This window comes from Mobula hypostoma, chromosome 30 (assembly GCF_963921235.1).
Source record: "Mobula hypostoma chromosome 30, sMobHyp1.1, whole genome shotgun sequence".
In the NCBI taxonomy this organism is placed as follows: Eukaryota; Metazoa; Chordata; class Chondrichthyes; order Myliobatiformes; family Myliobatidae; genus Mobula; species Mobula hypostoma.
The window spans coordinates 17702339-17718692 of NC_086126.1; the positions used below are offsets into that span (position 1 = coordinate 17702339).

The 16354-nt window shown below is 43.8% G+C and overlaps 2 protein-coding genes, 1 non-coding gene and 1 pseudogene across 3 annotated transcripts in view; 2 read left to right on the forward strand and 2 right to left on the reverse strand.

Annotated features, from left to right (window-relative positions):
- LOC134339649 (late histone H2A.2.2-like) overlaps positions 1 to 16354 on the forward strand; it is a 410959-nt gene that overhangs the window by 19143 nt on the left and 375462 nt on the right. The window lies entirely within an intron of this gene.
- Positions 30 to 544, reverse strand: LOC134339651 (histone H3). Its single transcript, XM_063036347.1, has one exon. It carries the CDS (start codon positions 496 to 498, stop codon positions 88 to 90), a length of 411 nt encoding a protein of 136 aa, XP_062892417.1. The 5' UTR covers positions 499 to 544; the 3' UTR covers positions 30 to 87.
- LOC134339680 (uncharacterized) overlaps positions 876 to 16354 on the reverse strand; it is a 59874-nt pseudogene continuing 44395 nt past the window's right edge.
- On the forward strand, positions 12656 to 12727 carry trnag-ucc (transfer RNA glycine (anticodon UCC)). Its single transcript has one exon. It is a non-coding gene; the product is annotated as a tRNA-Gly (tRNA).

Genomic DNA, 16354 nt, shown 5'->3' on the forward strand with positions numbered 1-16354 from the left:
AATAAATCAGCAAGCGACAGCCCTTTCCTTTGCTGTGGTAGTGGCTCTTAAAAGAGCCTTTTCTTGTGCTTGGTGTGGAGGCCGGGTTTAGGCGCGCTCCCCGCGGATGCGGCGGGCCAACTGGATGTCCTTGGGCATGATGGTGACTCGCTTGGCGTGGATGGCGCACAGGTTAGTGTCCTCAAACAGCCCGACCAGGTAAGCCTCGCTAGCCTCCTGCAGGGCCATGACGGCCGAGCTCTGGAAGCGCAGATCGGTTTTGAAGTCCTGAGCGATCTCCCGCACCAGGCGCTGGAAGGGAAGTTTGCGGATGAGCAGCTCGGTGGATTTCTGGTAGCGCCGGATCTCCCGCAGAGCCACGGTGCCGGGCCGGTAGCGATGAGGCTTCTTCACTCCGCCGGTGGCTGGAGCGCTCTTCCGCGCCGCTTTGGTCGCCAACTGTTTGCGAGGAGCTTTCCCTCCGGTCGATTTACGCGCTGTCTGCTTGGTGCGGGCCATTCTCCTTCAGAACCGAGAACACAGGCTAAAATACAGGAACAAGATAGACGAAACGGGTTCAGGGACAGGAATTTATACTTTTGGAAAGGATCGGCCCGTCAGCTTTGATTGGTTGAAACAGGTGTCTATTAAGGTTCCTTACTGCGATTGGTTAATTCATTTCCTGTAGGCTGGCGGCAAATAACAATTTATGACAAAATAGGAAACTGTTGACTGGCGGTCGGACTTCATTCATGCAGAGTGATTGGCGCAGAATTAATTTCAAATCGCCCGCCAATTTCAGAGCACCCAGCAACGGTGCTTGATTACATTTTATTTACAAGTAATTGTATGACGGATTATACAATTTCAGTTTCATTTAATAAATTTAATATCTAATTTCCTCAGTTAAGATTTAAATGCACAACTACGGAATCGTTCTCTAAACGAGTGAACTGATTTCTGTTCGAAACTGATAGAGGATTAAGATCGATCCTAATGCAGGTTTTGCGGTAATCACCGACTGGAAAGGCAGAATTGTAGTATGTTTCAAGCGGAACCGATCATTCTGTTTCAAATGCAACTGAGCTGAGTATAAATTTTTAAAAGTATCCAGAAGTCCGTGGATACGGCTCCGTCTGTGAGGCGGTGGGTGGCTCTTAGAAGAGCCTTTGTTTTGTGCTCGGGAGGAGGTGGGAGTTTTTCAGCCGCCGAAGCCATAGAGAGTGCGGCCCTGGCGTTTCAGAGCGTACACCACATCCATGGCAGTGACCGTCTTGCGCTTGGCGTGTTCAGTGTAGGTGACCGCATCGCGGATCACATTCTCCAGGAAAACCTTCAGCACCCCGCGGGTCTCCTCGTAGATCAGACCCGAGATCCGCTTGACGCCGCCACGGCGAGCCAGACGGCGGATGGCCGGTTTGGTGATGCCCTGGATGTTATCACGGAGCACTTTACGGTGCCGCTTGGCTCCGCCTTTGCCCAGTCCTTTGCCTCCTTTCCCTCTGCCAGACATGATGCTGCTTCACTCAGGTCGCTGCTCACTGACAAACTGCCTGCTGCTGTCTCCTTTTATACACAGCGCCCCGACCTGCCCGAGAAACGCGCAGAGAGACAGAGGCGGGGAGGGGAGGAGACAGAGTCAGAGTGACGGACAGAGCCGAGACCGGCCTCTCATCGTCCAGCTCCGCCTTCACTTTACCACAACCGCCAATTTCCAACGATTCATCCGACACAAAGCGCTCCAGCGAAAAACAAAACTCCCTCGCACACAGTCTGAAAAGAACGAGAGCCAATGTCAGGCTAATAAACATGGTGGGCTGAAATGAGTTTATTTTAACACTAGGAGTACTATGTTATCGGACGGACAGGGCTGGCAGCTCAACATTCCTGGGTTTCATTGTTTTACATGTGAGTGGGGGGTTAAAAATGCAGAGGTTACCTCATTGGGAATGTCACAGCAAACTGTTCATTTACAGAGGCAATCTGCAGTTAGACTGATGGGATGTTTGTATTGGCTCCACAATAACCAGTGGGGGGGGGGGCGGGGGGGACTTTATCTTCTATAAAATTGACTGGAACTTGCTTAATACTAAGATGTGCAAGATTTGTTCAGTGAATCTGAGGAATGTTTGAAACACTATGTGGAGCCCAACCAGAGTTGAGAGCATGTGGGAATTAGTTTTGGGAAATGAACCAGGCCAGGCGACTGCCAAGAGTCAGTGAATGATTTGGGATCTTATATTTTTCTTAGTTATGAGTAAGAATAAAAGTAGATCTTGTATGAAGGTATTAAATTGCAGGAGGACAAGTCAGGATGGAGGAAGACAGAAGCCAAGGGACATTGATTGGGAGCAGCCACTGTCAGACAAGTCCACATCTGACATGTGGGAGTTGTTTAAAGACCAGATTTGAGTTAAATATTGAGGTACAGGATTTATGCACATTTAGAAAGGCATGGTTTGCTTAGGGACAATCAGCATGGTTTTGTGTGGGCAGATCACGCTTGACAAAGTTGCTCGAGGTTTGTGAGGTGGTGATATAGACTATAAGATATAGGAGTAGAATTAGACCATTTGGCCCATCGAGTCTGCTCCAACATTTCATTGTGGCTGATCCATTTTTCCTCTCAGCCCCAATCTCCTGCCTTCTCCATGTGTCCCTTCATGCTCTGACCAATCAAGAATCTATCAATCTCTACCTTAAATATACCTGAAGCCTTGGCCTCCACAGCTGCTGCCTGTGACAACGAATTCCACAGATTAACCACTCTCTCTAAAGAAATTCCTCCTCATCTCCATTCTAAAAGGATGCTCCTCTATTCTGCGGCTGTGTCCTCTGGTCTTGGACACTCCCATCCTCTCCACATCAACTTTATCACAGCGATATATTCTTCCCTCATTGTTCTAAACTCCAGTGAATAAAGGCCCAGAGCCATCAAATGCTCTTCATATGACAAGCTGTTTGATCCTGGAATCATTTCAGAGAATCTCGTTTGAAACCCATCCAGTTTCAGCTCATCCTTCCATACAGGGCCCAAAACTGCTCCCAATACTCCAAGTGAGACTTTGCCAGTACTTCATAAAGTCTCAACATTACAGTCTTGTTTTTATATTCCAGTCCTCTTGAAATGAATGCTAACATCACACTTGCCTTTCTCAGCAGAGACCCAACCTGCAAATTAACCTTTAGAGAATCTTGCACAATGATTCCCAAATCCCTTTGTACCTCAATTTTTTGTATCTTCTCTCCATTTAGAAAATAATTAACCCTACTGTTTCTTCAACCAAAGTGCATGACCATACACTTCCCAATTCTGTATTCCATCTGCCACTTCTTTGCCCATTCTCTTCATCTGTCTGTCCTTCCCTATTTCCTCAAAACTACCTGCGCCTCCACCTGTCTCTTCATATCATCTGCAAATTTTGCAATAAATCCATCAATTCCATCATCCAAATCATTAACCCTATAATATAAAACGAGTCAGACCCAGCATCTTGGTGCTTGAAGAGGGCAAGACCCATATTTAAAGTTTAATTTTAGAATTTTATAAAGTAAGCCAATGCCAGGCGCAGCCTAAATTGGAAGAAAGGGTGAAGCTTGACTCGATCAGAAAGAAAATCAGGATGATTGACCGAGAAAAACCCCTCAGGACTGCCCAGTTGAAAGAAAACTAACCTAATAGATTGGCCCACCTCCCCCAAAAGCACAGAAACCATCCAACAGGCAAACGGCATGCTAATCTAATAACCTTTAACCTCGGTCTCCAGCTGGCAGCTCCTAAGAAGTTACCTCTGGTTTGTTGTGTGGTCAAATGGTGGCTTTGGTGTGTGTATATGCACCTGATATAGATAACCCTGAATTTTTTAAGAAGCTATTCTCTGTATTACCAAATTTAAATGAATATAAGTTGATTATGGGCGGTGACTTTAACTGTTGTCTTAACCAGTCGATTGACAGATTGTCACTTCCTAATAAAGCTGTGACTTGTATTAATTCTTTTTTATTAGGATACGGTCTGGTCGACATTTGGAGATTTAAATTTCCTAAAGAAAAAGGTTTTTCTTTTTTTTACATGTATACCATAAATATTCAAGAATTGATTATTTTTTGTTGGATATGTGATTGGTGCCCTCTGTTTGTTGAGTGTGCATATGATGTGATTGCGTTGTCAGATCATGCACCTATGAAACTAACTTTGGAACTCTTTGATAATATTCACATACCTCAATGGAGATTTAATATTTCATTGTTGCAAGATTCAACTTTTGTAAATTTTATTAAGGAGCAAATTACTCTATTTTTTGAATTGAATACAACTGAGGGAATGTCAAATTTGGTTATTTGGGTTGCGATGAAATCTTTTCTTAGAGGACAGATAATTTCATATTCAGTAGGTTCAGGAAGGAAAACTAAGGTGGAACTTTTACTGATCACTCATAGGATTAAGGAAATAGATACTCTATTCAGTAATGCCTAGTGAAGATCTCTTTAAGGAAAGGGTGGAACTCCAAGCACATCATGATTTGCTTTTGACTTTTCCCATTGAACAGCAACTTTTTAAATCCAAAAGCCAATTTTATATACATGGAGACACGCCAGGCAAATTATTAGCCGGTCAGTTAAAGGCAGATATGGCTAGACGACAGATCCTGAAAATACGAAGTCCTGCAACAGTAGATTCTTATGAAATTAATAAGATATTTATGGATTTCTACTGTAATCATTGTGAATCTGAATTTTCAGATAATATTACCTTTATGAATAGTTTTTTGCAGAAATTGAATATACCTAAAATCTCTATTGCAGATATGAATACATTAGATGCACCTATTAAACAAGAGGAAATAGCAAGGGCTATATCCTCTCTCCAATCAGCTGAGGCTCCTGGACTGGATGGATATACAGTGGAATTTTATAAGACTTTTACTGATATACTATACCTCATTTATGTCAAGCTTTCACTGATTCTATGTCCTCTGGGACTTCCCTGAAAACTTTCTATGAAGCTTCAATCTCTTTAATTCCTAAAAAAAAGATAAAGATTTATCTGAATACGCCTCTTATACACTATTTTCTCTATTGAATGTGGATTTTAAAATTCTCTCTAAGATCTTGGCTAATAGACTTGAGAATATTTTACTTGCTGTTATTTCCAATGACAAAACTGGATTTATTAAAAATAGATATTCACATTTTAATATTCCAAGATTATGAAATATGATTCACTCTTCTCTATCTAAAGAATCTGAATGTGTTATTTCTCTTGATGCAGAGAAAGCTGTTGATAGGGTGGAGTGGTCTTTCTTACTTATTTGAGGTTTTGGAAAGATTTAATCTTGGCCCGGGATTTATTTCCTGGATTAAATTGATCTATCATGTTCCCATGGCTGCTGTTATAACTAATAATCAAAAATCTGCCTATTTTAGATTACATAGAGGTACTCGACAGGGATGGCCTCTTCGCCCTTTATTATTTAACTTGGCCTTAGAACCCCTTGCTATTGCTCTTAGAGATTCTAACGCTGTCCAGGGTATTAAGAGAGGGGACAAAGTACACAAGGTTTCGTTATATGCGGATGACCTGTTAGTTTATATTTCAGATCCTGGGAAATCTATTCCTTTTATGTACCTATACCTTCTGAATTCAGTAGTTTTTCTGGGTATAAATTAAATTTACATAAAAGTGAGTTATTTCCTATTAATAATTACTCAGATCCAAATCATCAAGTACCTTTTAGTATTGCTAAAAATTACTTTATTAAAATTACTAAAAATTTTAAAGATCTTTATACATATAATTTTTTTTCCATTAATTAACTACACCAAACAAATGCTCTCTAAATGGTCGCCCATGACATTATCATTAATAGGTCTAATTAATGCTATTAAAGTGATAGTTTTACCAAATTTTTATATATATTTCAGGCAGTTCCTTCCTTTGTTCCTAAAATAGAATAGATTCTATAATTTTGTCCTATATTTGGAACAACAAAAATCCTAGATTGAGTAAACCCTTATTGCAGAAATTAAAAAAGGATGGTAGTATGGTTTTGCCTAACTTTAGGATGTATTATTGGGCAATTAATATTCAATACATTACCTTTTGGATTCACTATTCAGATATATACGAATGTCCTTCATGGTTGGATTTGGAGGTAAACTCAGTGAAAGGATTCTCTTTGGCCTCTTTACTGGGAGCCCCTCTTCCTTTTTTGTTTTCTAAGATTAGTAGACAGGATTTTAATCCCATTATTAAATATACATTAAGAATTTGGTTTCAGTTTCATAGATTTTTTGAATTAAATAATTTTATTCTTTCTAGTAATATTCATCTCAATTATCTTTTTAAACCATCAATTTTGGATAAGGCCTTTTTAATGTGGAAACCAAGGGAATAATAACTTTTTCAGATTTGTTTTTCGAGGACTGTTTAATGACTTTCTCTCAACTAGTGGATAAATATGATTTAGCTAATGTACACTTTTTTAGATATTTACAAATTAGGAATTTTTTACGTCGTTTTATTGCCAAATTGCCCTTCTGCTTATCCACCTAATATGACAGACGCTCTCTTTCAGTTTAAACCATTTCAAAAAGGGTTGATAGCTATAATCGATAAATGGTTATTGAACTCAGGAATGATATCTAATGATAAAATTAAACGCGCTTGGGAATCGGAATTTCAAGAGTCATTTTCAGATAATTAATGGAGTAAAATTTTTTATTTGGTTAACAATTCATCTCTTTGTGCCCGTCATTCCTATATACAGTTCAAGGTAGTGCATCGGGCCCATATGTCAAAGGATAAACTAGCGCGTATTTTCTCCAATATCAATCCTATTTGTGACAGAAGTAATACTGAGCTGGCCACTTTAACTCATATGTATTGGTCTTGTATAAAGCTAGATAACTTTTGGAGAGATGTTTTTAAAATACTATCGAAAGTTTTGGATCTGGATTTACAACCTAATTTGCTTACAGCAATTTTTGGGATTATCTCATCGGAAGCAGGAAATATTCATGACCGATTCAACGTACGATAGCCTTTTCGACCTTACTGGCTAGGAGAGCCATTTTATTCACCTGGAAGGATTCTGGTCCACCTACGGTCTTTTATTCACTTTCCTCCATTATGTCCTGTTTAAGTTTAGAGAAAATAGTAAGTCGGACATTTGATACATCCTTTAAATTTGAGCAAATCCGGTGACCTTTTATCCAATATTATCATTCAATTTGATTTATTACTCTTTCAATCTTTTTTTTGAAGTTTTAGATTGGATCAGAAAGTCTTTCTTTTTTTTAGTCGTATCCTCAAATGGACTGCCCAGTCCCTTTTTTTTCTTCTTCTTTTGTTTATTTTTTTTTCATGTAGTGTAGTGGGTTTTTTTCCTCTTCATTTTAAACTCAATGTTTTTTCTTCTCTCTTTATGAACTGATAAGAGGAGAATTATTTTCCTTTTTTTATTATATGTTATTAGTTTAAATATATCTATGATTTTGATAATGTTTGTCTTAATCTTGGTTTATATTGTTACTGTTATGTATATTTGAGATAATTCTCCTCTCAATTGTATTTATGCTCCTTTTAAATTAATAAAAAGATTAATAAAGAAAGAAGAGGGCAAGACTGTGGACACGATCTATATAGACCCTTAGAATGGCATTTGAAAAAGACCCCTGGAATTCAATATAAATATCAATTTTGATTCAGAAATGGCTCCCTCAGAGAAGGCTAAGTAGGGCTGGAAGTCCGTGAGCAGTGCTGATCCACAAGGATTGATGCTGGGAATTATGTTGTTTGTGATATATACCAAAGTTTGGATGAAAATGTTTATGGGTGGCTTACGAGTCTACAGGTGGAATTGTGGACAGTGTAAATATTGATCAATGCACACAGTGGGATATAGATCACAAACAGATATGCAGAGCAGTTGCAGAAGGAACTTAATCTGGGAGAGTGTGCCGAGTTCCACTTTGGGAGGTCAAATGAAATTAGAAAGTATAATGTTAATGATTGACCCCTTCACAGCATTGGTGTAAAGAGTGATCTTGGGATCCAGGCACATAGTTCACTGAACGTGGCTACACAACAGAGTAAGGTGTACAGAATGCTGGTTTCCACTGATCAGAGTGTTGAGTATAAGAGTAAGGGAGTCATATACTTAACCAGGCATACAGATGTACAGGGAATGGACCATGTGCAGGTAGGTGGTTTAAACATAGAAACATAGAAAATAGGTGCAGGAGTAGGCCATTCGGCCCTTCAAGCCTGCACCGCCATTTATTATGATCAAGGCTGATCATCCAACTCAGAACCCCGCCCCAGCCTTCCCTCCATACCCCCTGACCCCCATAGCCACAAGGGCCATATCTAACTCCCTCTTAAATATAGCCAATGAACTGGCCTCAACAGTTTCCTGTGGCAGAGAATTCCACAGATTCACCACTCTCTGTGTGAAGAAGTTTTTCCTAATCTCGGTCCTAAAAGGCTTCCCCTCTATCCTCAAACTGTGACCCCTCGTTCTGGACTTCGCCAACATTGGGAACAATCTTCCTGCATCTAGCCTGTCCAATCCCTTTAGGATCTTATACGTTTCAATCAGATCCCCCCTCAATCTTCTAAATTCCAACCAGTACAAGCCCAATTCATCCAGTACTTTCTTCATATGAAAGTCCCGCCATCCCAGGAATCAATCAGGTGAACCTTCTTTGTACTCCCTCTATGGCAAAGATGTCTTTCCTCAGATTAGGGGACCAAAACTGCACACAATACTCCAGGTGTGGTCTCACCAAGGCCTTGTACAACTACAGTAGTACCTCCCTGCTCCTGTACTCGAATCCTCTCGCTATAAATGCCAGCACACCATTCGCCTTTTTCACCTCTGTTCCATATTGTGTACTGACGAATATGTTTGATCTAACAGCTATTGCAGGGACGTGGTTACAGAGACTGGGACTGGGAATTCGACATTCCATCATGTTCAATGTTCCACACGGAATCAGCAAAATGGAAAGGAGCAGGGTGGATTTGTTCATAATGTGCTGGTGAAGGAGTGGATACAGTGCCTATAAAAAAGGTTCAGTCTCCTTGGCAGTTTTTATGTTTTACGTTGAATCATAGTGGATTTAATTTGGCCTCTTTTTAAAAATATTGATCATCAGAAAAGACTGTGGTGTCAAAATGAAAAGAGATCTTTACAGAGTGATCTAAGTTGATTGCAAATATAAAATACAAAGTTATTCACCTCCTTCAAGTCAGTATTTAGGTGATGCATCTTTGCAGCAATTCTCTATCAGCTTTGCACATCGGGACACTGCAATTTTTCCCCGTTATTCCTTACAAAACTGCTCAAGATCTGTCAGAACACATGCAGTTTGTGCGCGAACAGTCACAAATTCTCAATTGGATTGAGGTCTGGACTCTCACAAAGCCACTCCAGGACATTAACTTTGTTGTTTTAAGGCATTCCTGTGCAGCTTTGGTTTTGTGCTTGCGGTCATTGTCTTGCTGGAAAATAAATTTTCTCCTAAGTCTCAGTTTTTGCAGGCAGCATTAGGTTTTCCTCCAGGATTTCCCTGTATTTTGATGCATTCATTTTACCCTCTACCTTCACAGGCCTTCTGGGGTCTGCTGCAGAGAAGTATCCCCACAGTATGATGCAGCCACCACCGTGCTTCACGGTAGGGATGGTGTGTTTTTGATTATGTGCAGTGTTTGGCTTACACCAGACTTAGTGTTTAGTCTGATTGTCAAAAAAAAGTTCAGTTTTGGTTTCAAACCATAGAACCTACTTCCAGCCAACTTCAGAGTCCTCCTCGTCTTCTGACAAACTCCAGCTGAGATTTCATGAGAGCTTTTTTCAACGGTGGCTTTCTCTTTGCCACTGTCCCATAAAGCTGTGACAGGTGAAGCATCTGGTTAACAATTGTTGTATGCTCAATCGCTCCCATCTTAGCCCCTGAAGCTTGTAACCTCTCTAGAGTTATCAAAGGAGTCTTGGTAGCCTCTCTCTCTCTCTGGTTCCCTTCTTGCACGGCTGCTCAGTTTTTGACGACTGCCTGCTCCAGGTAGATTACAGCTGTGCCATATTCTTTCCATTTCTGGGTGATTGACTAAATTGTACTCCAAGGGATATTCAGTGACATGGAAATTTGCTTGTAACCATCTCCTAACTTGTGCTTTTCAATAAATTTTCAGAGCTGCTTGGCGTGTTCTTTTGCCTTCATGGTGTAGTTTTTGCCAGGGTACTGACTACCAACAGTAGTGTATTTTTACTATAATCAATTGAAACACCTTGACTGCACACGGTGCTCTCCATTTAAAAACGCAAACAGGAGGAAATCTACAGATGCTGGAATTTCAAGCAACACACATAAAAATTGCTGGTGGATGCAGCAGGCCGGGCAGCATTTATAGGAAGAGGTACAGTTGAAGTTTCAGGCCGAGACCCTTCATCAGGACTAACTGTAAGAAGAGCTAGTAAGAGATTTGGAAGTGGGAGGGGGAGGGGGAGATCCGAAATGATAGGAGAAGACAGGAGGGGGAGGGATGGAGCCAAGAGCTGGGAAGTCGATTAGCAAAAGGGATACGAGGCTAGAGAAGGGAGAAGATCATGGGACGGGAGGACTAGGGAGAAAGAAAGGGGGAGGGGGGAAGCCCAGAGGATGGGCAAGGAGTATAGTGAGAGGGACAGAGGGAGAAAAAGCAGAGAGAGAGGGGGAAAAAAATAAATAAATAATGGATGGGGTACGAAGAGGAGGTGGATCACCTTATATTCCGTCTGGGTTGCCTCCAACCTGATGGCATGAACATTGACTTCTCTAACTTCCGTTAATGCCCCACCTCCCCCTCGTAACCCATCCGTTATTTATTTATTTATTTATTATTAATTTTTTTTCTCTCTCTCTCTCCTTTTCCTCCTCTGCTCAGAACGGCGCTTAGTTACAGAGTTGCTGAAGGAACATCTGGGGAAAGAGGTTGAACCCAACGTCCCATGTTCTTGGTGCAAACACGAGCAAATCTGCAGATGCTGGTATTTCAAGCAACGCACATAAAAATTGCTGGTAAACGCAGCAGGCCAGGCAGCATCTCTAGGAAGAGCCATGTTTCCCATGTTCTTGGGAAACTCCCCCGTTCCATCCTCACTGCAAACTTGTTCCATAGTCTCAGTGATCACTTCAAAACCTTTTTTTTTTGGCTCAAAATTGTCTTGTACATCCAGTTAATATTTGAAGCAGGAAACAGTCTCCCCATTGGGGAACTGAACCCCGTCTCCCACGTGGCGGGCCGGGAGACTAACCCTAACCCTAACGAGGATATACAAGGATATGGAATCTGTCACTGTCATGGTCCGGTCCGTGATGTCCGTATTCCAGTTCATGGTCTGGTCCATCGACCCTTGATCCAGGTTTTCCTATCTACCCTGTTTCTGTTCTTATTGAGATAACTGTGACAGCTGATGCTCGTTGGGGCTGGCTGCATAAATACCTTCAGAGACCAGGGCGTGGCTGCTGGATTGTTCTTGTCCTTACTCCTTGTATCCCTTCTTCTGCCTTCTGTTTCCTCACCTGAAGCCCTGCCTTGTCCTGCCGGTAACTCTCGCCTCACCTGAACTTCTCGTCTTACCTTGCTTCGCCAGTAGCCTTGCCTTGTCTTGCTGTCTGGTCCTGGAGCCACCCTGTACCTAGCTCCCTTCCTGTCCCTTGCCTCCGCCCAGGTAAGCCAGGCCGTCTTGCCGTTACCTGGGGTCGGTTCTGTCCCTTACTGTCCCTTGCCTCTGTCGGGTGGTTCCGCACCCTGCCCAGGAGAACCGCACCCTGCCCAGGAGAACCGCACCCTGCCCAGGAGAACTGCGCCCTGCCCAGGAGGAGCCTGCCTAGCCTCTAGCCTCAAGCCAGAGGACTCCAGCCTCCTGCCTCCTGCCAAGCCAAGTCTCTAGACTCAAGCCTGAAGACTCCAGCCTCGTCCTGCCTGCCTGCCAAGCCTCGTCCTTGCCTAGTTCTGGGGTCCAAGCCAGAGGCAAGACCCAGGTACTGGGTCCTTGTCCAGTCTCTGTCTCGGAGTCCAAGCCCGGGCTCCTAGCTCTCTTGTCCAGCCCTGTTCCAGGTTCCTGGTTTTCCTGTCCATGTCCTTGTCATCGCCCTGTATCCTAGTCCTGTCCCTCGTACTTCAGTGTCTGTGTCTTGCACTTGGGTCCGTTCCCTGTCACCTCCTTATGACAGTCACACGGATTTCGGGGTACAGAGTCACCCTGACGTTTGTTTATTGAGTGTGGATCTGGCGCTTTTTATTCATCCCTTTCTCACTGTGTGACTGGAGGGTCTCAGGATTCTTTAGCGATTCAGTCACTTACTGTGTTCATGGACTGGCCGATTGATGGGCTCCCATCAGCGTGTGGTTTGAAAGGACGATTATAATCAGGATTTGTTTATCCATTTGGTGATGTGCGAGGCAGGGTAGGATCCCATTAGTAGCTGTTCGACTCGTTCAGGGCTCGGTTCTAACTCAGTCTGATTTCTGCTCGCCGTGAGTTCTATAACTCCGGTCTGTTGGGGACTGTGACATTAATTGCAGCAGAGTGAACAATGATCCGACAGAAAGCAGCTCCTTGACTGGTCGAGTCACATGGAACTATGAGAAACGCCTCACTACTCAAATCTTTTGCAACGTCATGGAGCGATGGTGGTATAGTGGTGAGCATAGCTGCCTTCCAAGCAGTTGACCCGGGTTCGATTCCCGGCCATCGCAGATTGTACAGTTTTAGACTACAGTAAATCTATCTATCTATATAGTACTAAAACTGTCCTGCTCTGTAGTCTGTTTGTGACCTCCAATTAGCGCAAACGGTGCATTACAGCGGCACTTTTTTTTTTGGCTAAATCGAAGTAACTTCCAGAATGCAGGCAAAGTTCAGGGTTATATATTCGTGTAGAATTGCTCATTCGCCAAAATCAACAGGCTGGGTTTCACCCGAGAGCCGATCGGCCGTCATGGAAATCGCGGCGCACGGCCCAGCCTCAGCAGCGACACCTACCGGAGCTAAAGGGCAGGGCAGCTCTATTTCGAGGGGTCACATTCTGCTAATCACCGTCAGTATGTGCTGGATTGGGACAGATCGAGCTGCCACCCATCAATAAGAGATAATTAAATCTTATTGTAATGACGTACTTCGAGACACCCATAAAGCCCTTTGCTGCAGTCAAAGGACAGCGGTGACTATATCACGTCCATTTAGGAGAGCGCCAACCATATCATCAAGAATAATCAGCATCCTTTGGTGTCAGTGCTTTGTATCTTCTATCCCCATTAGGGTAAAAAAAAAATCGTCAGCCTAATTATGCCGCGTGGAAAGGGAAAGGGGACATTATGGTCAAGAGATGACGCCAAATGTCGTCGGGAAGCGGCAAGGAGAGGGAGAGAACAAGAATCGGATGAGGCACGACTCCAGGATCAAAGAGTCAGGACAAAAAAAAAGATGAGAGAAGAAGAGACAGAGGAGGAGAGGCGTGCACGTCTCCAGGATCAGAGACAAACAACAAACAGCAGAAGAGATGAAGAGACGGGGGATGAAAGGACTGCACGTCTCCAGAATGACAACGAGAGGCACAAGGATGGCAGATAAACCAGAAATGAGCCATCAGAAGTGTCCTTCGTTAAACGAGGAGCAGCTGTATTTGCTTTGCTACGCATCATTCTTCTTTAATAAACTGAGGTTTTCTACTTCAGTTTCCAAAGCAAAGTGATACCAACAGCATTCAGGAACATTTAATATTCATTTTGGTCACATCAGACTGCACTACCCTTCTCTCAAAGGGTGTCCCAACAAACCCCTTAAATAGAACACGATCTACGCAGAACTCCAAGGGCCAAGTAATCGACCCATGCTAATTCACGCTGTTACTGTAAATTGATTCATTAATTATCATTCACTGTGTCGTGGATGAGAGATGGAATTAAGGTCCCTCAAGAGTTTCCCGTTCAATCCTGTTCTGACTCTATTCCAGATTCTACAAGAAAGGACACTTCACAGGAAGGATCGGCAGGATTTGTTAAGCGTTGCCGGGATGTTGCCTGATTAAAGTGTCTGAGCTAGTTTGCCTCCATTGGAATGTCCGAGCCTGAGAGGAAACTTGACCGAATTGTCAGGTAGAAAATTATGAGAGACGTGAATTGGGCAGATGGTCAGAATTGGTTTCCCAGGGCAGGGATTTGAAATTCTAAAGGGAATGAATTTAAGGTCGGAGTGGGAGAGGGTTTAAAGATGTGCGGGTCACGTTTTTAGACAGAGTGGGGTGGGTGCTTGGAACGGGCTGCCAGATTCAGAGACGGAAGGGTGTACGATGTTTTCAGATAGGCTCATGAGTATGTTAGTGTGGAGCGACATCGATAGAGACACAAAGAGAAAATCCGAAGATGATGGAAATCCAAGCAACACAGAAAATGTTGGAGGAACTCAGCAGGCCAGGCAGCATCTGTGGGGAAAATATAGTCGATGTTTCGGGCCGAGTCCCTTCATCCGGACTGAGAAAGAACCGATGAGGAATCAGAGTTAGACGGTGAGGGGAGGAAGAAACACGAGGTGATAGGTGAAACCAGCCGGGGGAGGGGGTGGCTGGTAAATTAAAGACCTGAAACTTTGATTGGTGAAAGAGACACTGGGCTGGAGAACAGGGAAGGAGAGGAGGCCATGGAAGAAAGAGAAGGGGGCGGAACACCAGAGGGAGGTGATGGGCAGGTAACAGATAATGTCAGAGAGGGAAAAGAGAATGGGGCTTCGTGAAGGAGGGGGCATTACCGGAAGTTTGAGAAATCAATGTTCATGCCATCAGGTTGGAAACTACCCAGATGGAATATAATGTTTTGCTCTTCCACCCTGAGCGTGGCTTCATCGCGACAATATTGGAGGCCATGGGCTGCCATGTCGGAATTGGTTTGGGAAGTGGAATTATAATGGGTGGCCACTGGGAGATCTCGCTTGTCCTGGTGGAGGGAGTGTAAGTGCTCAGTGAAGTCATCCCCCAGTCTGTGCCACGTCTCACTGATATACAGGAGGCCAAACCGGGAGCACTGGATGCAGTCCATAACCCTGAAAAAGGGACTCCCAGCTGAAGTGTCGCCTTTCCTGGAAGGATTGCTTGGGGCCCTGAATGGTACTGAGGGCGGATGTGTCGGGGCAGGTGTAACACTTGTTTCACTTGCAAGGGTAAGTGCCAGGAGAGAGATCAGTGAGGGGGTCGGACGCACATGGGATTCACGTGGGATCCCTGCAGAGAGCAGAACGTAGAGGGGGGAGGGAAAGATGTGTTTGGTGGTGGGATCCCGACGGAGATGGCAGAAGTTACAGAGAATTGTGTGCTGTAGGCGGATGCTGGGAGTAGGTAGGTGAGGACAAGACAAACCCTCTGTCCGGGGGAGGGAGCAAGGATGCGGTGGGGGCAGACGTGAACAAAATGGAAGAGATTCTGTTGAGAGCAGCTTTCATGGTGGAGGAAGGGACGCCCATTTCTTTGAAAAAAGACGATATCTCCTTTGTTCTTGAATGTAACGCCGTATCCTGTGGGCAGATGCGGCGGAAACGGAGGAATTGAGAGAAGGGGCGGGCATTTTTACAAGTAACGGGGTGGGAGGAGATATAGTCCAGGTAGCTGTGAGAGTCTGTGTGGTTATAATAGACATCAGTAGACAAGCTGTCCTCAGAGATACAGACAGAGAGATGGAGAAAACGGACGGAGCTGTCGGACATGGGACAGGTAAACTTTTGGGCAGGGTGGAAGTTGCAGGCAAAACTGATGAAGTGGACGAGATCCACATGGGTGCAGAAAGAGGTAGCAATGCCGTCATTTATATAGTGTAGGGAAAGTTAGGGAGCGATACCAGTGTAGGCTTGGAACATAGACTGTTCCACGTAGCCGACACACAGGCAGGCACAGCTGGGACCCATGCCGGTATCCATGGCTCACCTTGTGTTGAAAGGAAGTGGGAGGACAAGTTCGGCCAGACGGAGGTGAATGGTGGCGGAGGGGAGCTGGTTGGGTCTGGTATCCCGATGGAAGCGGAGAGCTTTGAGACCTTCCTGGTGTGGGGTGGGGGGGGGGTGGATTGATGTACGTGTATAGGGATTGGACATCCACAGTGAAAATAAAATGATCGTGAAACTATTTGGGATTGTTACATGTTCAAGGAGGTCTGTGTTTTTTTTTTGTGAGACTGATGTAATGGTCTTTTGGAGGTCACCTGATGTGATTTTCCCGCCGATATGAGGTCACGTGATGACATGTGCACCATGGGTATATAAGGGTCGACCCAGATGACGCAATTAGTTTTTAGTTTGAAGATTTCCAGGTGGAACATGCTGTCTCTCCGTTGCTGTTGCGT

Coding starts and splice junctions, on each gene's coding strand:
- LOC134339651 (XM_063036347.1), bottom strand. CDS start 498: ATGGCCCGCACCAAGCAGACAGCGCGTAAATCGACCGGAGGGAAAGCT.